The sequence below is a fragment of the Equus caballus genome, chromosome 7, assembly GCF_041296265.1.
Source record: "Equus caballus isolate H_3958 breed thoroughbred chromosome 7, TB-T2T, whole genome shotgun sequence".
NCBI lineage: Eukaryota > Metazoa > Chordata > Mammalia > Perissodactyla > Equidae > Equus > Equus caballus.
In genome coordinates this window covers 56,531,747-56,556,337 of record NC_091690.1, presented here as the reverse complement: position 1 = coordinate 56,556,337, position 24,591 = coordinate 56,531,747, and the positions used below count along the sequence as shown (strand labels likewise).

The following is a 24,591-nucleotide window of genomic DNA, read 5'->3' as shown; positions in this document are numbered from 1 at the left end:
GGCAAGAAAGGATATCTTTTAATAGTACTAATTTTAGAAAGTAGGAAATGGGAAGTTAGTGACACTAAGAAAATTCGAGTTATAGAATTTAACAAATTGCTCTTGGCATAAGACAACTAAGAGTTCTGGGCATCTGCCTAGTAAATATTTTTTTTGTTTGAAATTCGAATGTGACCTGAAATGGAGACCAGTTTTGAATCAAAATGGTTTCTCCTCAATGCCTTCCTTAACTTCCCATGGGCTTTAATCGACTTGCTTGGTGGTTTGGGGGTGATTTCATGTGTTCCTGCTCATTTCTGCATGTTAAAAGTGTATATGTCTTCTCATGATGGTCTTTTCAGGGCACACCTCTCTCAGCTTTGCCGGAAACAGTTACATCAAATACCGGCTTTCTGAAAATAGCAAAGAAGAGGACTTTAAGCTAGCTCTGCGTCTGCGAACCCTGCAAAGCAACGGGATTATAATGTACACCAGAGCAAATCCCTGCATCATTCTGAAGGTAATTAAAATGCATTATCTTTTCCTGCAGTCAGTTCTCATGTTAGTATTTTGGCTCTTGGATTGGGGACTGCTGAAATCATTTTGTCTTTTAAGTTCACAAGACCAGAAGCCGACTTTAGGGCAGAGGGGAGCAGCGGCAGAGCTGGGAAGTGTGCCAACACCCTATTTCCTTTTGTACATTCAGCTTCAAGATTGCCTCTGCACAGATTGGGGCATCTCTCTCTAGAGTGGGTTCAAGGGCTTGCCTCCTTTGAGCGGTAATCACTCAACAGTTCATTAGAATGTATCGCCTAATCAGTGCCACGGCAGGGGTGGTCCTTTAGAAAGATTGGCTGTATCCTCTTCTAGCACATGGTCTATCCCCATTGACCTCTGAAGGTAACTTCTGTTCTTACTCAGGGAGGAAGTTGGAGGTGTGGGGTATAGAAGATTCCATATGTCCTGTCATGACCCAAGTAGCCCAATTCTTTAAATCATTCCCAGCCTCAGAAACCCTCCAAAGGCAGCCAGATTTCCTTTAGAGAAAGTCTGGCATTTGTATTCAGCTCAGAGCTTCCAGTGCCTTCATGAAAACAACAACAGTAATACTGCAAGCTTTACATGCATCATTTGATTTTTGTTATAAAGTTAATATAATAAATTTGTTCTATATGATCAACCCCATTTGCTCAAGGAGAGGATAGAGATTCAGAGAGGTTAACTTATTTACCCAAGGTTGTACAGCTAATAAGTGGCAGCTATTATAATATTAATTATAATATTATAATTATATGATTATTAATATAATTATTAATTATTGATATAATTAATTATAATATTAATATTATTAATAAGCTAATAAGGGCTTGAACCTGCACTCCAGTCTTTCTCACTCCATGCTCTTAATCTCCATTCTTTCCATAGCTCTCAGTCTTGCCACTCCAACTCATTTGATCAATAGCATGTTCTAGCATCTATAGACCATTGTGGGAAAGAGAAGGGAGAAGAATGAGGGAGACATGTTAAATATGATGCTATTCTCACCAGGTTGCTATACCAGCCCATTGTAAGTGCGTTTAGAGACATATGGAGTCTGTCCAGTAGGAAATGTGCATCCAAATGGAAATGGCTGGCAGTTTTGTTCCTTCCTAGTGTTCTATCACTAGGCTCAACTGGGATCATGGTGGGCCTTTCTAGCTTCTGTCCTTAGATTATTTGATAGGTCACATCCAAGTTGATTAGGTGGCCCAGGCTTTAATCCTGGAGGAAGAAAAGTATGTAGGACATTAAATGTCAGTGGCTTCTCCTATCACACAGACTTTTACTTCCCCACTTCTGGTATCGCCAGGTATTTCTTGGTGGCCAGAGTGAGGAAGTATGAAGTTGGAGTTTAAAAGTTGGCTACTTATGGGGAATCTCACACTATCCTTACTCATTCAACTCAGAGATAATTTCAGCTGTGGAAATGAAAGCAATGTTTTGAAAAGAAAACAAGAGAAGTACTGTGAATATGTAATTTTAGAAAGTAATGAATTAAAACCAGATATTCATAGTGAAAGAAGAATAATTCAAAACCTAAGTCCTGTCTTTATTCCCTCCTACCCCCTAAAGCAACCTGCCTTGGGTCAGTAGGCCACTTTCTAAATAGCCCTAAGAGGTGGGGGTTTGTATAATTGCTTGGGAAAGTGCTCTGCCCATTTAGAGGTACCAGCTCCTGGGGACTCTGCTTGGATGTTGCTAACCTTCCTCTTTCCTCCTTCAAGCTTTAACAGGGCTGGTGGTTGCAGAACATCCTTATGAGTCAAATACTTTCTACTAGCAAATCTCTTACATAGTGTTAAGTTTGAGAGAGAACAAAAATATAGGACCTGAATGGCTTGATCCTAAAATGGAGCTTGTCATTTGACACTTCACTGGCAAGTGTCTAAAATGTGCAGATCCCTGGAGATGAGAAAGAAGAATAGTTAAACCTTTCAGGCAGCTCTAGCTCCTAAGGTGTATTGTATTTCATGAAACAAGCATGTTTCTGAAAGTTGTGTAAATTGAATCTCTGTAAATGGAATTCTAATAAACTAGGGATGGTTGCTATTTGAAGGAACCTTTCCATTAATTCCTTTGTGATGTGAATAATCACCCCCAATCTGTCTGTTCTCTAAGTTTGCTTTTCCTATGTTGGGTTTGCCCATAGCAGGACACAGCTGTAGTGAACTATTGCACATATGTATTCTCCTCTACAGTCGCCAGGAATGTCCACTTAGGGGATTTGAATCTGTTTGCTTAACATTTTCAGCCTCATGCAAGATTTAATTTTATTGGCTTTAGGTACAGTGTGTGCCTTGTACTTTAGTTCAATGACAACTACACTGAAATGCTTTGTTTAAATTGCACCTCTTGGTTGTTTATATTTTCCCAGTTAGAGCACATTCTCTAAAAAGTACTTAAGACAATCAATGGGGTGAGGGGCGCACCTTGAAGACAGTTAAGAATTGCACGGAGACCTCAAGAAGTAAAAATTCTCATGGACAAATAGCACTGCTGTCTCTCAGTAGCAATAAAGATGCTCGTTCTTCTGTTTACCATTGATACCCTGTTTACTTCCAGAGGAGATTCTGGACTTACCATAAACACCCAAATGCAATAAAATATAAGCACCATTAAGATGAAAACAAAAGGTTAAGAGCCAACAATGAAGTGGATAAGGGCAGAATATCATGGTTGAAAAATCTAGACCAAGGGTTGCTACTTCAGTTGAACACAAACCATAACTCTGAGTTTCCTGGCAGCCAAAGCAAGAATGAAAATGATGGTATAGGTTCTATGGCTCTCCTCAAACCTATAAAAAAAATGTCAGATCACCAGGAGACATTTGCCAGACACAAGTAACTTTTTCCCTACGCCCATCTTTCATGTCCAATATTAAAGCAAAAGCACAAGAAGTCCTTGGTTGTTAATCTAGAAACATCACAAATTTCTTCTTTTGGGGAAGTTCTAGATGACACATTGCTTCATTTTGATGATTCTCAGACATGGCTAGCTTAAGACCCCAGGGCTAAAGGGAACGTGGTCAGGAAAAACTCATTTGGTTTTTGAAACAGCCCACTTGGAAGGACCAGATCTTTCTAACATAGATCAGAAGAGTAACAAAGAAGCTCCCCTACGATTCCAGAGTTTCAAGACTCTGTAAAGAGTATCACTGAGAACTGCGTTAACATGTTATGATAATAATAAAATACCTAAAAATTAACAAAGTATTTTCACATACATATATTTTTTATTCTCACTGTCCTGTGCATAGATATGAGTGCCTCCTTTTTTGCCTGTGAGGAAACTGAGGCTCAGAGAGATCCAGTGACTAGCCCAAAGTGGATCTGGGCCTCTGACAAGGCAAGCAGGTTGGGTGTACTAGAGGTATTTATCAAAAAAAAGAGATTCACAATGCCGGGATGATCATTCATTCATTCATTTATTCATTCAAAGTGTATTTTTTGAGCACTTCCTATGTGCCAGAAAGCAATGAATGGCAACCATGAAAATAGGCTTTGCCTACTTGCCATTGCCCCCCCGCCCCGCCAGCACATCATTTCAGTGTCCTTGCTATGGGCTTTCCTCTACAGTTTCTGTTAAATAGAAATCTCAATCTCTATTAAAATAGCTTGCCCTCTGATTTGAGAAACCTTTGTCTTCTTAAAAGAGAGACCCTTTAAAACTTGGTAAACACTACTCTGAAGACAGAGAAAAACTCAGAAAGATCAGAGCATAATTTTCCAGTATGAGAGGACTCAGATATGAAAGGGTTCTTTTCTCTCCCTAGAGTAATATACTTGTGAAATAGCAAAAGATTCACTTTTTGCAAAGTAACTTTTGGCATCATTATCATCTAAACAAGGCCTATAATTCCAAACTTGTTGAATTTTGAAGATGCAAATGATTTTTGTCTTCAAAAGGCTGAGAATCACGTAGATCTGGTTTTCCATTCATTCAGCAGTGTTGTTGCTGTTATTCTTTTTTCCTTCAGAAAGAAAAAAGGAACTTCAACAGGCTCAGTGTTAGTGTGGGATGACTCTATGTTCCTTAGTTTCAGAACTTTAATGTATGTGAATACATTAGAGCTACATCAATTCTCCTGGGTGAGTTTGTAACTTGGTTATTATCCCAAGAGGTAGGAGGTGGGGTTGGAGAGGGGAATGGGCCAAGTAATATATTAATTGAATACATCCTTTTACAAAAACTTAGATGAATTGCACCCTTACCACCAGATTTTCCTTGATAGACTAGGGACACCACTTTGTAGCCATGGAACATAACAGCAGATGGACTGTGCCAGAAGAAGGCAGTCCCCAAAGTCACATTTGATCATTTTATTACTTACACTGAAATAAAAATATGGATATTATCCAAGAATTGTCACGGGAGCAAGTATTCTGGTATGATTTACAATATCCACTCAGTCCATTTTGTTCAACCAAAAAAACGACAAAGGCAACACCATAGATTATACATGAAAGCTCTCTGAAAAGAAAATAAATATTTGTCTCCAGTCTTCTTACATTCATACATTTGCATTACAGAGCAGAGTAGGAAGGCTCTAACTCTGTACGGTGTGGCTAACCATTCTGCAGTAGACGCAGTCTCCTTATAAAATAAGCCACAGCAGTTGTCTCTGCTCTCCAGATGAGGGGTCCCAAACCCAGAGAAGCCAACCCATTCTCTCCAGGTGACCTGGGGTGGTATATGACAAAGCCTGAATTGGATTCCTCACTCCTAAATTCCCAAGGCTCTGCCTGGTTCACAGAGCCCCCAGCCTTCCACACATTTATGTGGCATAAACTTTGTATGCAGGAAGAGAGGCTGCCAGAGAATCCATGGAACCACAGAGGCAGAAATGAGAGTCCCAAGGATTAATTGTCTGTGGAACATACTGAAGCATAGACAGAGAAATACTCCATTTGTGAGATGAGTGACGCTGTGATAATCCCAAACAGGTCTATCATCAGTCAGAGACATTTTGGAAAGACTGGGTCAGCCTATTTCTATGAATTCTTTTGATATTTATATCTCCTTAGCAATTAGTGACCTGGGAGGGCTGTCTTCCCTTCCCTTCCACTTCCCTCCCTCGAGTTGGTGTTCTCTATCCGGGTTTTGGCCTAGACCACTAATGTCAGCAGATCCTAAAGGAAAGCCAGCTTCCCTTGCAGGACTCAGATGCTGGCCTCCAGAAGATCCTTTTGCTGGGTCATAGACAAAGGCCACAACAGTAGCTTTTGTTTCACAGTTTCTGGCTATGAATCCTTTCATGGCCCAGTATTAATTTGTTGGCTAGACAGGGGTTTGGCCCTCATTCCCTGGATCCTCAAGCCACCTTGCATTTCCGAGAAATGCAGATGAGGGTGGACAACACAGATTCAAAGGCCACCCTGTCTCCTCGGCAACAATTGAACCTGGGTCTCCACAGGGGACTAGTCTCCACCCAGTAGCTCTCAGCCAGCCACTATGCTTCAGGAACACACACTTTCTTCCTGAGTTTAATGTCCCCCTGGGGTTAGCCTCCTGGGGAGAACTTGGATGCCCTCACTGCACCAGTGCAATCAAAGAAGCAGGCAGGTCTCCATTGTAGTTGACCTCCATTGCAGGGGCTGGGAGTATCCAGAAGTTTGAACAATTAACCAGAAGATCCTTCTGGAAGCCCAGATGTCATTAAATATACATACATTCTAAGCAAATGGCCAAGCCCTGGGCACTTTGTGAGATAATCTTAACCTAAATGATGAGAGGCAGTCCTAAAGAACTATTTTAAGAATATGCTAGTGTTTATATGGGTTTTAAAATCTTAAATATATATGAAGCTGAGAACTCAGAAATTTTTTATTTCTACCTGGCCTCTTTCTCTCCCCTACCACACACTCACACACATTCACTTGGGGAGCATATATGTATTTGTGTGCTTATTTGACTTATGGCCATCTCTCTCACTAAAACATAAGCCCCATGAGGGTAGACATAATAATTCTTTTTGCTCAAGTGTCTCCCTAGCAGCTAGCCCACTGCTTGGCACATAGTAGATGTTCAATAAATTTTGTAAATAAATAGTAATGAGTTCACAGAAATCATTCTTATGGTGGTAATAAGTAAGAAGGGTACAGAGACCCCTAAACAGACCCGTAAAGGAGATACTGCTGTGAATTTTTAAAGGGTGAAGACCCAAAGAATAGGAACATTCTTAAATATAATTGTGGATTTCTGAAGCTGTGCTCATCTTACTAATTATAAGATTTGTGAAACATCAGCCATGCATTTGCATGGCATATAATGGGGAGGAGGAGAGGTTGTTAAACATCAAACCACAGCAGATTTATGACTGGATCAAAATCAATGTCCATCCTAGAGCCTTCTTTTGAAGCCCTCGGGCTGGTTGGGAAGAGGTGTACAGGAATCTATTGCCAGACTCATTAAAAAACGCTCTGGTGTTGGTTCCCCGCACAGATTGTGGACGGTAAGCTGTGGTTCCAGTTGGACTGTGGCAGTGGCCCCGGCATCTTGGGCATCTCGGGCCGCGCTGTCAACGACGGGAGCTGGCACTCGGTCTTCCTGGAGCTCAACCGCAATTTCACCAGCCTGTCCTTGGACGACAGCTACGTGGAGCGGCGCAGGGCGCCCCTCTACTTCCAGACGCTGAGCACCGAGAGCACCATCTACTTCGGGGCCCTGGTGCAGGCGGATAACATCCGCAGCTTGACCGACACGCGGGTCACGCAGGTGTTGAGCGGCTTCCAGGGCTGCCTGGACTCTGTGGTGCTGAACAACAACGAGCTCCCGCTGCAGAACAAGCGCAGCAGCTTCGCGGAGGTGGTGGGCCTGACCGAGCTGAAGCTGGGCTGCGTGCTCTACCCCGATGCCTGCCAGCGCAGCCCGTGTCAGCACGGGGGCAGCTGCGCCGGCCTGCCCTCCGGGGGTGAGTGCGCCTGCGCCACGGGGCAGGGGGCGGACGGGAGGGGGGGCTAGACCAGCAGGGCGCCTCTTTCTCACAAGGGTAACCAACCCAAGTGCTCTCCCACGGGGGAGTACTCACCCAAGATAATGGCTGACCTTCTTAATCCCCTTCACGAAAATCGTATATCGTGACAATGACAGGAGTCTCCAGTTTAGTCAATCCGCTTGCGGCATCCCACGGGCGCCGTGCGGTGACCACAGGAGCTCAGAGAGGCTATCACGGCTGCCCCTTCCCCTGCACACCCCACACCCTTCCAAGCCTCAGCCTCATGGAGGAATAGGACCCCCTTTTAAGTGTTTGCTCTCTTGAGCCACCTGCATGTCACTGCAGAAGGATCGGTAGCACTCTGAACTATGATGTGCACACACAGTCCTTTCACATGGAGACGTGTCACTCTACTGGAAGCTAAAGGGGGCGTGTGGGTGAACCCACCACCCCAAGAGTAGAAATATAGCAGAGATGCTTTGGAGTATGCTTTTGTAATGTGTGTATTAAAAATAAGTTTAGCGACCCTCTCTAAAGGACTTGAAAGTCAAGAATAAGGAGAGGGCAGTTCACATGAAATCTCAGGACAGGTGAAGTCAATGAGGGCATGATGCTTTACCCTCCCAAATTTTTTACCCCGAAGATACTCACGAAAAAGAAAGAACAGGGTACAAACCAAAAGGATTTATAGAGGGTTTCTATTGTTTGAGAGAAAAGCCAAGATTATTTAAGTCCTGGGAGTGTGAAGATGAAAGAGTTCCTGACTTTGCCCAGATGCAGTGTCTGTGTTAACGTAAACTGGGTCAGGCACTCTCCTGGTTGAAGGCTTTGCCCCCTCCCAACAGCCCCACCGCTGATTCTACTTCAGGCCCTTTGCAGTCTCTCAGTGGTAGTGTGATTAGCAAATTTAAACCTTCCTCACAAATCACTTCGAAATTCTGCTGTGTGTGTTACCATCTAATGGTCATGAAACCCAACTCCAAATTTAGAGTCCATTTTATTATTAGAATGTTATAAACTGTCCATGAAATGATGCACTGCCGAAATACAGACACCAAAGTTATTTAGACTTGCATATGTTACTGCCACAATGAGGGCCAAGTGCCCTGGGGGGAAATTTCTGCCTTCTCGATTTAAGAAATCTATTTGCTGTTTTTACTGTCTCAGCAGTATATGTAAATAAAGGGTTGTTATGGTGCCATAATTCCCGAATGATGGGCAGTAACTATACTTCAGTGGTTCTATAAACCAGCCCATTATGACAAGTCATGGCTAGTTTTTCACCAGGCAAAACAATTCTGCTAGTATGAGCCACCTACGATATATAAAAGGAGCATATAATTAAATTGGGTTGAAATAGAACACCACTCCATGTCAAATGCTGGGTACACAGCCACAAATTGTAACGTACTTTTAAAGATGGCAGGACGTTGTTTTTGCTGGCAAAGCCATGGCCTCCCACAATGGGTTATCTTTAAAATAATAATAATAATCACTGTATTAAGGAAAAAGACTGGAATCTTGCTCTTCAGTGTGCATTTTAATTTTTTTTAAAAAATTGCCATGAAATACTTGAGCTTCATATCTAGTACAAGAATATTAATTAAATGACTATGACCCAAATCAGAAACAGCAATTTTCCTCTATTTTTTAATCTCATTTGGTTTAACCAGATTTCAGCACTGGGACCCACTTGCCATATACTTTTTACATGGCCTAAGGAACTTGCTTTCCCCTCCCTAGGGGCCCAACCTTGCCTACAGAGCATGCTGTCTTGTACTCCTCCTTGTCCCCTTGCTCCCTACGTCCCTCTATGACTGGCCTGGGAATTGGCATTCTACAACAGCTACTCTTTCTTCTAAAGTGATAGACCCTCTTATCAGTTCGTCTCTGCTTTGTACCTGGGGGTTTATGTTTTCCTAAAATGAATGAAGTGTCTTTCCTCACCTCCATCTACACAACTCCCCTCTTTCAAGCCTACTCCCTCTCTTAGTTGAGGGGGCCTGTTGATCCTTAGCAGCCCCCAGGGCATGGTCCAGATGGGGAAATCTGGGACTCTCATGCATAGCAGTGCTGAGCCCAGGGCTAGCAAATTCCTTACCACTCAGCAGGAAATCCAAGAAGAGGGCTTCTCTTGCTTCCCTGGGGAGTAAAAGGCAGAAGATTCCTCCTCGATGGGTGAGGAGGTACCTACCTGCTTCCTGGCTATCAGAATAAAGGCTTGGCTTCTAAGAAAAGAGGAGAGAGACTCTATTTTCTTGCCCCATTATCTGTTCATATCAGAAGAATTTTTGTTAGGTCCCTGTATCATATCTGCAAATTCGCAAAATGGTGCCAAATAGCAGGGATAAAAAAGCAAGAAAAGAAAGAACCGACAATTTGGCCTTTAATTTGTATCTATGAAACTATATAGCTAATGATAAGGTTGTTTAAAATAAAGGAAAAATAATCTTAGTTGTGAGTGATGGTTTTTAAAGAACAGTAAGACTGAGTCATTAACGAAAGAATATTAATGCCTTGAAGAATTCCCCCTGGCTATCAGGGATGTCTAATGACAGGGAGAAAGTCTTGCTTCCCCAGATCAAAGGCTAGGATGCCTGCAGTATTCAAAAAGGAAATTTGGGCTAGAGAAAGTAGAATGAGGTGCTTACACTGTGACTCCATGCACGTGAGTATATTCATAACAAAAGTTAATTGTTTGAACGTCTTACTGTTATTGGAACCCTGTGCTATATGATGCTCTAAAATTCCAGGACACATATCTTAGCATAATCATCCCCTTGACCATTGAAGAATGCAGCACCGTTGGTCATTGGCTTTCCTGGTGACAGACTCCACTCTCAAACTGTGGCTATCCTAGCGCGTAGTTCCAGAGCATAAAGAGTTTTTAAAGCAGGTAGCCCACAGCAGGAAGCACTTTCTTTCAGAGAAGCAGCAGTCTGCTCCAACCACCTCCAAACCACTCAAACTCTTGGCATGAAGGGCAAGGAAGCCACGTCTGCTAGCATGGAATGACACAGTCAGCAGGTTTGACCAGTGTTATAAGTCTGGCTGTCCCAGGAGCAAGCCATGGGAACCCCAGGGAGTCAGGGCCCAGAACGCTGACTTGTAATAAGAGTGTAAACATGATTCTGTAAATCAACCACAGAGGGAAGGCTCTCTCTTGGTAAAGCCTTAAAATTATATATATTTCATAAACATGAACTGGAAATAGCAACCACTGTGGAGAAGAAATGGCCTGGTCCCATTCTGACCCCTGCATTTCCAGACCCAGTGGGTAGGGAGCTGCCCAGTGAGTACCCACAATCTGAATAAGGAGTCCTCAGTCCCATGCCTTATCCTGCTCCACTCAAGACCATTACTGGAAAACCTAGCTAAGGCTAAGCTATAATTTGGCGAAGCAATGCAGCAAGCCAGGCAGTCCCCAGGCCAGAAATATCATGCAGACAGCTTTGCATGAGACAGGAAGCCTAACTCCTAAAGTGAAAAGTTAGTAAATATTTAAATGTAAGAGCTACTGTTTGTTGGACTTTCACTGCGTGCTTGGTGATGTGTTTACTTTGCCTGTACTTACGCAGCATGATACTTAATTCTCACAACAATACTCTAGGATCAGTACTATTCTTCTCTCCTCCCACCCTGCATTTTACAAATAAAAGAAACAGGCCAGAGAGGTTAAGTAACTAGCCCAGCATCACATAGCTAATAAAGTGGAGAAGCCTGGATTTGATCCATGTTTGTGGAACCCCCCAGCCTATGCTCTTAACCCTTGTTACTCAAAGTATGGTCCAGGGACCAGCAGCATCAGCATCCCTGGAAATGCAGCATCTCAGATCGCACCCCAAACTCACTGAATCAGAGTCTGTATCTTGACAAGATCCCTAGATGATCTACTGATTTCTCTCTATCTCTTAACTTCCCTAAAACCTGAGGAAACTTCTAGTTCTTTTTTGTTTTCTCACATTGTATATACTGGTTCTCAAACTCCAAGAAGCATCACATCACCTGGGGACGTTATTAAAATGAGACCTTGTTAGAGAAAAGTCTTTTGATTGAGGGAAAAGGAAAATTTATTTACTTGCCTCTATCCTTTCTGTCCATATCAGAGGAAACTTCAGCTAGGTCACTGAATTTGTAAATTCCTGAACTTATTACCAAGAAAATTTCCCACTGAAAAATTCAGGGGGTAAAAAAAAAAAGACCCAAATCAGAATCTCAGAACATACAAGAGTGGAATGCAGGCATCTCTGTTTTTAACAGTCCCCAAGGTGATTCTATGCACATCTGAGTTTGAGAACCACTGACATTTGGAAATCCCAATAAACTGTACTTACAGGAACGTGGGTCAGTGAGTTCCAGTGAGGTAAACAGACATAGGACATCCAGGAACTGAATGTCAATTGCACAGCCTGCATTTTTTATAATTGTTTTAGTATAAAGATTGAAATTTTTTTGCCAAATGGTCAGGAGTTTGGGGTCACCCTGAGCTCCCCTTCAAAGATAAAGGTAATAATGTCTACCTACTCCCTCTAAGCAAGTTGCATGAAACAACCAGTTCTTTGACGTGGCAAATAGTTGAGCATAGAAGTGTTTTTAGCGAGAAAGCCACCCATGCTACTTTGGGTGACATTTTGCTGAGTATTTTGTGTCCCTAACTTGTAAGAGTCTAGATAAATTCAGTCTGTCAAACTTTAATTAAGTGCCTGATTTGTCTCAAGCTCTATGTTAATTTCTGGGGTCCCATTGCTGTGTCTGTGACCAATGGATTCTCCCTGTGTGGCCTCTCTCCCCTCACAGCTGGCTTAAAGGAATTGAACAGGGTTCCCAGCATGTGCTTAGCCCACTGACCCACTGAGCATGAGAGGACAGAGAAGGGAGTAGCCAGGCTCCCAGTGAATATACTATGGAAGCAATTTGACTGAGCTTTGCAGCTTATGGGGAAAAAGGAAATTTTTTTCCCTAGATGACTTTTCTCTAAATACTGCATTAAACTTTTTCTTTTTTTGGTACCTTGTTAAAACCTCATGGTAACAGCATTAATAATATAATATAGATATTAATAGAAAAACTCAAAAGCCTAAAGCAGTCAGGTTATGTGCAGACACAAAAGAACATGCTAGAAGGTGAGAATTTACTGCATGCCTAATGTTGTTAACACATTAAATGTTTCCAGATCCTTGAAGAAAATATTAGAGACTTGGCCCAATATGCAATAAAAGAAATGTGAGCCAGCTTTCCTACAGAAAGTTACAGGTGTCACCTTCAAAGGTTTGTATTTTACAAGATCTGAAGGTATTGCATGTCCCTTGCTTTGGTGCAAGAGAAAAGTCAGAGTGACTACAAGTTGAGATGGTGGTGGGTGTGATCTGCAGCTGAGCTCACCCCTCTTAGGACTAGCATCTCACGTGATAATGAGTCCACCGGTTTTCTTGTACTAATTGAGATTCGCACAGACAAGAGGTTTCAGTATTTCCCAACCTTCAGCCTAAAAGTCAGAGTGAAAAATGTCCCATGCTGTTCAGTTGTTTGGTTTGTGAGCAACACAGAAATGAAGCTGATTTCAGAATCCATAGTCATTACAGGAATTACAACAATAAAGCACCTAGTGTTTGTGTGCTGCGTTGTGGTTAACGAATTCAGAAACCTTATCATCCTCTGTGAAGTGGAGTTAGTGAGGCTTAATTATCAGATAAAAATAGGGAGGTTCCTAGAGGTCAGGCGGCTCTGCCTTGATCACATCCAGCCGGTGGGTAACAGCCAGGACTTACACTTGTGTCCAGGGCCTCACCACATCGCAGCTGGCCTCCCAAAATCGTGTAAGTTCTGGGAGTTTCTAAATGAAATTCATAATTCAGCAAGCACAGTGGTTGATGCTGACTTCAGATCCCAAGTGCTAGTTGCACATTCGTCATTACTTCCACCTTTGTGCTGCAGGCCGACGCTCCCTTATCAGGGCAGCCAAACCCGATGAGAATGATGTTCACCTACACCCAGCGTGCAGGGCCAGGGTGAGGCCGTTACCTGGATGAATCAGGTTGGAAAACCCCTAAGTCGTCAAAGGAGTAAGATAGGAATTATCTTCATTATTTGCCCATACAGCCCAAATTCACTCTACAATTGCTCAAACCATTTGTATTTCTGCATTTACTAGATTTTTGCAATGTTCTTCTTTGAGCAAGGAGAGGGGGCATTTTAAGTTCATCTGGATGCAGATTTCAAAACCATCTGCATCCACATTCACTAGAAGGATTGTAAACAAGAGCACAGCTTTGAGGCAAGGCTTAAAAATACACTTCTCATTTTGCCAGGATTTGAGGGGAGAGAAGCTGTGACATTGTTTCTGTTTTGTTTTGTTTTGTTTTTTAATGTGTATCTCAATGCTAGGAGGATGATTGTCTTTTTTAAATCTGGGAACTGGTATAAAGTGGCATCTGCCATTTATTGACTGTGTAAGTTTGGGCAAACCATCTTATTTAAGCCTCAGTTCTCTCATTTATAAAATAGCTATAATAACAGTACTTACATCATAGGGTTGTTGTCAAGAATTAAATGCGATAATGCATAGAAAGTTCTTAGCGTTTTTCCTAGCACATAATAAGCTGTTATTGTTGCGAATGATTTCCTCATTCTCCTTCAACCCAGAAAAAAAAATCTACTGTTTTTAATAAGACTTTAAGATTACCCACTGAATTTTATGTTTTTTTTTACATTTACAAAAGTTAAATTATTATTTGTGATCAAATAATACCTGGATATCTCTTAAAATTCTGTTCCCTTTATTTGTGTTTTATATCAACATATGGTAATGCTCGGGAAGAGCAGAAACTTTATTATGTTATTATCTTTATTATTTAATGATTATCTGCCTCCCAGGAGGGATGTCTGATGCTGTCCATCTCAATGTCTCTCATCGCTCCCTGGAGCATTGTAGGGAGTAACTATGAGCCCTCCTTCTTATTCCTAGAAAGTAGTGAGTTCTGACTCACTGACAAGTTCCAGTGCCAATACAGTCTTGTGGAAAGAGCTGAGGATCTGGAAGCCTGGATTCCAGTTCAAATTCAGTCATTTACTAGCTAAGCATCTTTGAATAAACACTAACCTCTCTAACACCCCATGGAGTTGGGATGGTAATGGGGCCTCTTATTTTTCCTTTATAGGATTATTCTGATCCTTCATAGAATGGCTGAAAGTGATTTTAAACCAGTAATGCATTAGGTCACTCAGTATCATTGGGGCAGACTTATCGATATAATGAAAATTATTATAATAGGGCCCAGACCAGGATAATGAGATCATAAATAATACTTTGTGGGAACAGGTTAATTTTGATCAACAAGCCTCTTTCACAGAGGCAAACAATAGATATCACTCTTCTTTCACTTAAAAAAAAAATCTGACCACTTGTTTAAAAAAAATCCAATTGCTTTTTCTTCTCATCTTGTTAACATAAAAACTCCTCCAAATTTAAAGTTCTTTATAAAAGCAAGATTTCTCCCAAAGGGTCTCTGCCTCCTTTACCTCATGGTAAAGAGATCATGAGAGCAGATCCTAGACAGTTTGCTTTTTGATAAACAGGAATCCAGAAAGAGAGTATCATAAAGTGTGGTTGTTAAAAATACAATTCAGGATAATACTGAACAGTTCCGGATTCTGGAGCCGGACTGCTGGGGTTCAGATCCACACTAGCTTCATGACTGTGAATAAGTAATGATGTTCTCTGGACCCGAATTTCCTCATCTATAAAATGGGCATAATAATAGTAGTAGCTTTGTCATAGCCTTGTTTTGAGAATTAAATGAGTTAACATATATAAAATGCTTAGAATTGTTCATAGCACATAATAAATATCATATAAGTGTTAGCTATTGTCATCATCATTATTATCATCTTCAAAATGGACAGCAAGTTTTCTCAGATGTAGAACAGAGCTCCTCAGTCATGCATGGTTTTCTCCAGCCTTGGTCCAATGTCCCCACTGTTTGCGCTCATCACACCCTCTGCTATCATGGTATTTTTGTACTTACCTCTCTGCTTGTAGATGGTGTTTTCCTGTCTTTGTGTCCTCAGTGACTGCCATAGTCCCTGTTCCACAGGTGTGCTGGTAAACCAGCTCTCTAAAAATAAAAGCCCTGATCTGTAGTGTTCACTAATTTCTGTGGTGTAAATACTCCCACCATGGCTGACGTCAGGCTACCAGTGGTTTAATAACAGGCCTGCCGAACTCCAGAATGTTTCACAGTCAGCTCTCACGACCCTGTGTGAGCTGGCTCCAGCACACCACTGCCTGTTGCTGAGGCACTCAGTCAGTGAATAGGTTCATCAGTCAGGCTGGCTGTTGCCTCAAGTAGCACTAGATATCCCACAAAAGATAATGAAAATGACAAAATGCAGGAAATGTGTGGGAGTAAAATAGGGCATTAGAGGTAGTGCCTCATTTTAAATTCTGATTTTCCAAAGCACAGAGACATCAAATCAAAGAAATCAAACCCCACAACCCTCATTAGAATCCAGTTTCCATGATAGTGATTCAAATGTCCCTTATTTCCAGCCAGTCTCTCCTTGCCCCTCCCTTGCCCTCAGCTGCTTCTGCTATAGTTTTATTTGAGAAATTGCCAGAAGCATGCCAAATAGGAGCTGGAGAGGAAGAAGTGGTCCCTGAGCTGACCCACCTTGCCTTAGATTCCCCTTCTAACTTCCCTTCCTCCTCCTCACTGACATGCTTTCCGGAGTCCTGTACTGTGGTTGTCCCGCCCCTCTCTTTAGTCTACAAAGGAATCGAATTCATCCTCACAAGTCACTCAACCTCTAAATGGCATGCCATCCTAGCCAAGGACTGGCCAGGTGACATAAAGAAGCATTTTTCCCAATCGCAACTGCTGCGGCAATCCGCAGTTCCATTTAGAAGAGCAACTTCCCAAATTGGAAAAAAATAACCCCACCTCAGCATGATTTGAAGCAAGCATACCTCAGACTACTACACCCTGTCCACAGATTTCAGGCTGGCCATCTTTGGACACAGTTTGCATCAACAGTGGTCTTTACTTATAAGTTAGTTCCCTGGCATTTCATTGAGATTGCATTCAAGAGTATTGTGTCTCTCTCTGAGCCTCAATCTCTGGCCCTCAATGTTTCTTGGTGCTGGGAAGGCTGGACCTACACAGTGCACTCCTCTTAGGAATGTAAAGATTTCTTTCCTTCTGTACCTGCCTCCTGAAGATAAGTCCTTCTCTCTCTGAACCCACACACAATCCTAATGTCCTCCTATACATGAGAGTTCTCTGTAGTGTGGATTCAGTAAAGCATCTACGACAGCACACACTATTTCAATCTATAGATTATTAACTATCTTGTGTCTATAGAGAAAATTCTCTAAAATCCCAGCATCAGTCATTGACCATTTGGGGAGCAGAGATGAGCCTTTCAAATAAGAGTGAGGATGGTTATTTACAGTATGTATTGAGTAAAGTAAATATGATGTGCTTGCTGGATGCTGAGACCCACAACCACCCTTCCTCTATCACCTCTCAATCCCCGAGTGTTAGAAACCAGGCCTTCACTCTCCCTCTGGGTCGGTGATAAGGATCATTACTGGGGAAATTGACCAACCCAAAGGTAGTGACACAGTATCGTAGTTGATGAGCCCCATTCATGTGCTTAGAGCTGCCCATCAGATTTCTAGTGTTCCATAACCACACTCTTCAATATGAGCTGATAAACCAGGATTACGAGATAAGGAAGGACATCCTCTAATTTGGAAGATAGAAAATGTATTAAGGTTCTCCAGCGAAACGAAACAATAGGATGGATGAATGGATAGATAGATAGATTGATTGATTGATTTTAAGAAATTGGCTCATAGGATAGTGGGGACTGGCAAGTCTGAAATATTTAGGGCAGGCCAGCAGGCTGGAAATTCATGTAAGAGTTGATTTTGCAGTCTTGAATTTTAAATCCTTGGAGCTGGAAACTCAGGCAAGATTTCTATGTTTCAGTTTGAGGCAGAATTCCTTCTTCTTAAGGCCTTCAACTGATTGGATAAGATCCACCCCCATTACAGAGGGTAATCTGCTTTACATAAAATCATCTGATAGTAAATGTTAATCACATCCACAAATACTCTTGCAGCAGCATCTAGACTAGTGTTTGACCAACAACTAGGCCTGGTCAATTTGACACAAAAAATTTACCATCACAGAGACCCAAACACAGAAACAGAGAAAAGCAACTTCGAGGAAATTCTACAGGGAGAAAACTACATAAAGATATTATTAATATCCTCCAAGAGATAAGAGAAGATATTGTAACCACAAAACAGGAGCAAGTTGCTGTGTGTTTAGGAAAGGAAAAAAACCCTCAGTGAACAAATAAAGGAGCCCTTGGAAAATGACATCTTAATAAAAGTTTCCAAAGATGAGAAACTCTCTCAGAAAGTAAAGCAAAAGCCCACAGAGATCTAATATAAGAAAGAAAGATAAAGGAAGATCTAATCTGAGCTCCAACCATAAAAGTTCCATAAAGACAGAACAGAGAAAAGAAACAAAAGGAAGTCATCAATGAAATAATTAAAGACACTTCCCGAGAGTTGAAGGACAAGAATTTCCAGATTGCAAGGGTCCATGAATACCCAGTATTGGTTGAAATAACCACTCTAAAGTACGTCATTGTGAAATCTCAGAAAATTGGGAGCAAGAGAAGATTCTCCAAGCTATTAGAGAGGAAAAGAAACCAGGTCACATACAAACTTCAGGAACCAAAACAACTTTGGATTTCTCAAAAGTAACACGGAGGGAATTGCTTAGAATTCCATACACGATCTATCAAAGAGGCATATGGGTGGAATAAAGACATGCTCAGCTATGCAAGGTCTCACAATGTTACCTCCTAGAAACTCCTTCTCGGGAAGCTACTGTAGAATGTGTTCTAATGAAATGAGGGTGGTACTGTTGCCAATTTTGTTTCCCTCTGGTGGGACTTGAGCCTACAATCAGCCCTTTTCTTCCTCGGAGGGTTATTTTCTGTTTGGTGTCACAGATTTGAAACAAAACTGAAGCTGAGCATTCAACAGTACAAGCTTTATTCAACGACCAAAGAATGGAGAAGTGGGAACTATGTTCACAAATCAACTTCTCAGTTCCTGGGGTGATTAAGCAGCTGTTATAAGGAGTCTGGGTAATGAAGGGGAGGAAAATTCATAGTTCTTCGGGGAAATAGGCAGGCTTTTCTTAAGCGCAAGGGTGCCACCTCTTTTCTTTCCTCATTTGGTTATATCCTGCTGTAGCCATGGCAGTTGAAACTGTCATGGTGTCAGTGGGTGTGTTCTATAATATGGTAATATATTACAATGAGTGGTATAATAAGTTGCCAGGTCTATGTCAGGTCAATTGTCTTTGGAATTTGGGCCTTGCCTAAGATTTGGCTCAGAAGGAATTAGGAGGACACATTATGGCTACCCATGCACTCTGAGCGTTACCAGTGGCGTCATGGCTCATGAGGTCCTCTGTTTCCCCAGGCTATCAGTGTACCTGCCTCTCACAGTTCACTGGGAGAAACTGTGAATCGGAGATCACAGCCTGCTTCCCAAACCCCTGCCGAAACGGAGGCTCCTGCGACCCAATAGGAAACACTTTCATCTGCAACTGCAAAGCTGGGCTCACTGGAGTCACGTGAGTGAGATTATGCAACAGTCTTTCTCTACACTGCTTCTTGTTGCTAAGAAAACAAAACGGGAAAAAGAACTAACTGGGGTAAAATGTTTACCACTAATAGGACAGGCAAAGGGTTAATTAATATCTTTATATGAAGAGTGCTTACAAGTGACTAAAATGTTACCAGGGATTATCTCTGGGTAGTGGGGTTATGGATAATTTATATATTTTACTTCATACTTCTCTATATGTTCAAATTTTTATGTAATTACCATGTGTCCTGTAATCAGGAAAACAGTTCTTTTAAAGAAAGTCCTCTATGACCCCTAATCTTTCCAGTATAATTCTGAGGCAGACATATTATCCATTTCCGTGGAACTCATCAACTGGTCTGTACTGCCTAGCGTTTTATGACCATTCTGAAAAACTAAAACTTAGCTTTCCTTTGTAAACCCTTTGTCCCCCAAGAAATGAGAGAAATTAAAGTGTCAGCCAAATGGAAAAGGAATGTTTTAAATTCTTGGGAAAACGCCACTTTCAGCCATCCTTGATGGTTTCAGAAGTATATATATGTAATCTCAAGCAAGTGATATTCCAATTACAGATCAGTCTTATATATTCATTAAGGCAAATCTCCTGAGGACTCTACCAGGAAATACTTAGCCGACTTTGAATCGTTGGATGTAATTTAAAGTAATAAAGCTGCATTTATTTTTAAATACTCTGTGATTCTGACTAATTTCCGGCTGACCTGGCCTCAATCTGCTCAAATTAGGGCCGTTTGACTACATTTTAAAAGGTGGATTATCAAAGATAGAGGTGATCGGGCCTTGTAAATGAGCATAAGAGAACAATTGCTGATGTAGAGGAAAGTGAAGGAAAAAAGGTCTATGCTTTCAAATGTTAAACTAAGAAAGACTAAGACAAATGTTTGTTCATAATTATACTCAAAGCAAGTCATGGATTGCTTTAAAGGGAATCAAATTGATTTAATTATTTTTCATTAGAATGCTTTGGTCATTTTTTCCTGATAATATGCTTTAGCTTTAACATAAGTGTAGAATCTGGAAGATATGTGGATATGTAGCATTTCACCCATCCACATATGCCCAGTACCCACCACCGCCCCCCCTCTCCCCCCCCCCCCCCCCCCCCCCCGCCCCAAAGAGACCAAAAATTACTGTAACCACTAGAGGAAAATGTCAGGACCAAAGACTTTCTCCTCTCAGGAAACTCTATATATGGTATATAGCTTCACAGCTCTTTATCTGCAATTCTACCATCCTAAAAGCTCTGAGAACTAAAAGGATTGAAGATAAATTAGTGGCAAACTAATTTGGTGGCAAAACCAGCCAAAACCACTCTGAGGCTATTTCTAGTCTTTACGTCTCTCATTTAGCGTGAATATCCATATGTTTTACCGTAGAAACGCTGGTGTATTTGATTATGGGTCCTATGCCACCACCCGTTCCTGCGGTGGGATGGGTATTTTACATAATATGAAAGATATGTACTGTATGTAATTTCTAAAATTGCAAAATTTTAAATTCTGAAATGCATCTTCCTGAAGATTTGGAGATAAGTATCTCTTCAACAGCATCTGTTGTTCTTTCTCTTTCTGCTCCCTCTCTTCTCTCCCACGACAGCTTCTCCCTCCCTTCCCCGGGTCGGGTCAGAATATCTGGGAGAGATCGTGGGGGAGAAGTACCTTCATGCCTGATGCTGACTCAGGCTACCTCCTTAAGGTGCCCACTCACCTCCCGGCAGGCACACACCCTCACACTATTTTTGTCATGCTTCATGTACCCTTTAGGGGTTTTATTTTCTTTTAAACACTTCAGTTTTAAATCGAGCTCCAACATACAAGCCTGCGTCCACAGGTCCTGATGTTTGAGAGGGGCGTCTTGTGTGTTTCATCCTGAAGGTGTGAGGAGGACGTCAACGAGTGCGAGCGGGAGGAGTGTGAGAACGGGGGCTCCTGCGTCAACATATTTGGCTCCTTCCTCTGTAACTGCACCCCGGGCTTTGTGGGCCAGTACTGCGGGCTGCGCCCCGTGGTGGTGCCCAACATCCAGGCCGGCCACTCCTATGTGGGGAAGGAGGAGCTCATTGGCATCGCGGTGGTCCTCTTCGTCATCTTCATTTTGATCGTCCTGTTCATCGTCTTCCGCAAGAAGGTCTTCCGCAAGAACTACTCCCGTAACAACATCACGCTGGTGCAGGACCCCGCCACGGCCGCGCTGCTCAACAAGAGCAACGGCATCCCGTTCCGGAACCTGCGGGGCGGCGGGGATGGCCGCAACGTCTACCAGGAGGTGGGGCCCCCGCAGGTGCCTGTGCGCCCCATGGCCTACACCCCGTGCTTCCAGAGCGACTCCAGGAGCAACCTGGATAAGATCGTGGACGGGCTGGGGAGTGAGCACCAGGAGATGACCACGTTTCACCCTGAGTCACCACGCATCCTGACAGCCAGGCGGGGTGTGGTTGTGTGCAGCGTGGCCCCCAACCTCCCTGCCGTGTCTCCCTGCCGCTCTGACTGCGATTCCATCCGCAAGAATGGCTGGGATGCAGGAACTGAAAGTGAGTAGGCAGTAGTAATGCACCGTTGTTTATTCCGCTGGTATTTACTGGAAGGAAATTAGGAGAGGGAGAGAGAACCCGCAGGGACAGAGCATTCATTATGACACGTTCTGACATTGAGTGTTCACATCAGCCCTGAAAAATTCCCCTGGTTCCTGTCCCCATTTACAGATGGGGACAATGAGGCTCAGAGAGCATACAAAGGTGCCCAAGGTCACACAGCTAGTAAGAGGTACTCCAATCCAGAGCTGTCAGACTAAAACCCCTGCTCTTCTCACGGTAGGGTACCACTGGCCGTGATGCAAGCAGCATAGCTGCAAAAGTGCTGTACAGAAAGTGTGCTCTGGGAGGTCAGAAGAAGAGGGTATCTCTAGCCTTAGGGGGAAGACTTGAGGGAAGCAGAGGGACATTTGAGTTGGACCATGGTGGATTAAAGGTCTGGGGAAGGGAAGGCATCCTGCATAGAAGGACCCACATGATCAGAAGAAAAGCTAGTTATTCTATGTGGCTGGAATGCAGGGTCCATGAAACATAAGGGTGAACCACAGGCAGGAAAAGTGGCCCAGGCCAGATGGTGGTGTTTCCCTCCCCTTTTGGCCTCAGGCAGCAGTACTCTAGGCAAAGGGAAGAGCCACGTGTGCAAAGGCCCTGGGGTAGGGAAGACCTTGGCATGCTGAAGAACACAGGGATGTAGTTGGAGTTTGGTGAGCCACAGGGGAGAGTGGCTGCATTTTAACAGCAACACTAGGACAGGTTTTAAGCAGGTAAGTGGCATGATCTAATTTACATTTTTAAAATATGGCTCTCACTGATCTGTGAAGAAGAGACTAAACAGGACCAAAGAGGGAAGAAAGCAGAGAGACCAGTTAGATGGCCTCTATGAGCATCTAGGGATGAGAGCAGGTGATTGTTTTCCCTGCCCCAACATCGGTCAAGATGAAACTAAGGCAAGCTCTGTTGTATCCTTTGACTTTTAATGAGGCCAAATGGCTTTGTATTTGAGCAGCAGCAGAGATGCCCTGGGTAGCGGGAGTTTCCAAAGACTGGGTTTCTAGTACTGTGATATATGTTGGGGTAGAGGGTGAGGAGAGGCAGGTTTCAAAGGGAGCTAGAGAGCATATGCAGCCGAGGAGATAAAGGGTGTCTTCTTGGAGGAAGGGGGCATTTCTACTGGTGTCTTTAAGCCTGAGTGAGATTTTGGTAGGAAACTATTGGAGAAGGCCTTCCAGAAGCAGGAAGCAGCGTGATCAGTGGAGAGGCCACATAAGAGGTCACCTGAGGTATGTCTGGCTCTGTTGTTCAGGAGGAGGGTGAGGCTAGAGGCAAAAGTTTGGACATCATCTGCCTGCAGGGTGGATGAATCTCCAGGAGGATCAGCTCACTAACGGAACAAGAGCAGAGAGAGGGTGATCAAACTGGGCCTCCAAAAGAACCAGAGATGCCTACAGGTGGGAGGCGGGCAGAGAGGAGGGGCAGGAAGGGAGACAAACTCGTGCCAACGAAGAGAGAGCAGGGAAAGAAGAAAAGGCAGCCGTGCAGAAGCTAAGACCATCAATAAGGTCAGCAGGGTTGAGTACTGTAAAACCATCAAGGACACAGGCTAAAAACAAAATACTGCACTTGACGCCTAGAAGATTCTTAGTGATCTCAGGAGCGTTTCAGTGAGTCATGAAGACAGAATCCAGAATGCAAGGGTTAAGGATGAAGAGATTTGATGAGAAAACAGAGGCAGCAGATGAACATAAAAAGCCACCACTGCTATCTGCTGGATCATCTCCTTAAACCCCCACAGCTGCCCCACATGGGCACCAATTGGAGTAGTGAACAGGTGAGAGAACGTGCCTGAGAGCAAGTAACTAGTAAAAGGAGGGGTGAGGATTCAAACCTGGGGCATCAGGGTCCACAGCTTATGCTTTTACCAAGACTGCTCTTGGGAGCTTTAGGAGGAAGGCCGGAGAGGGACGTGAGAGAGAGGGGATCTCTTGATGATAGAGGAGGGCCTCTATTCTAGTCTAGGGCCGCCCCAGCTACACTGTCTGCTGACTCTGTCTTTCTGTAGACACACTTATGTTTTAAGCGGTTGCCCTTGGATTTTAATCATATAAATATATTCCCTCTCCAATTATCTATAGAGTTAGACTTTACTATAGCCTTGCCAATCCACTAGTTAGTAGAAAGGCTCTTTTCTAGTTAGCAATGAAATAAAAGGGGGGGTTGAATAAATGGAGGAGTGGAGAAAGGAGTTTTATGCACAGCACTGTATTCACGGGCGAGGGGCAGAGGGGTCATTTGCCATTTTCTCCCTTGTGTTCAGGGCTAAGCCTGGTGCCCACCTTGTGCTTTGCCAAGGCACATCTTTGTATTTTCTGCGCTGTGGCTCTTGGGAGGTGAATTTCTCCAGTTGTATCAGTGGTTTATCCAATTCTTGGTTTTGCTGTGGCTTCAGCATCTGACAGCAGATTCAGAGCCACAGTGCCTGCCACTGACATCAGCCATTTGGAAGAAACAGTGATTTCTGTGGCCACGAAGACGAGCTCTTCGCTTAAGCACAAGTCACCATGTCTTCATACCATCACGTTACGTGGTGATTTGATCATTTCCCTCCCCTGGCTTCATAATGTGACAGCTTTATTTCCAGAATCCACCTCAGGCCAAAACTCACATTTCCCCCCAAAGTATTGCTGGGTTTTTATTGAATACATTTCCTTCTTTGTTAAGCAAGGCAGAGTTAGCTGGCGAGACAATCTCTGGGCGACTAATTCATTTTTCACTTGACAACTTCAAGACATGGGCTGTTTTTATTGCTTCCTTTAGTCCATCAATGAAGTAGCCTGTGTGTGTGCATGTGTGTGAGTGTGTTGTTCAGGCATTTTGTACAGCAAAGAGGGAAGAAGTCTGTGGAAAAGAGCATCT

General features: G+C 43.0%; 1 protein-coding gene across 4 annotated transcripts in view; it reads left to right on the top strand.

The window, feature by feature from the left end:
- Positions 1–24,591, top strand: part of FAT3 (FAT atypical cadherin 3) — a 617,178-nt gene that overhangs the window by 582,840 nt on the left and 9,747 nt on the right. For all 4 annotated transcript variants that reach the window (XM_023645581.2, XM_023645579.2, XM_070273207.1 and 1 more), the window contains 4 exons: positions 342–499; positions 6,961–7,429; positions 18,963–19,116; positions 21,023–21,678. In XM_023645581.2, the coding sequence (XP_023501349.1) occupies positions 342–499; positions 6,961–7,429; positions 18,963–19,116; positions 21,023–21,678 (1,437 nt within the window). The remainder of the gene's footprint in view (positions 1–341; positions 500–6,960; positions 7,430–18,962; positions 19,117–21,022; positions 21,679–24,591) is intronic.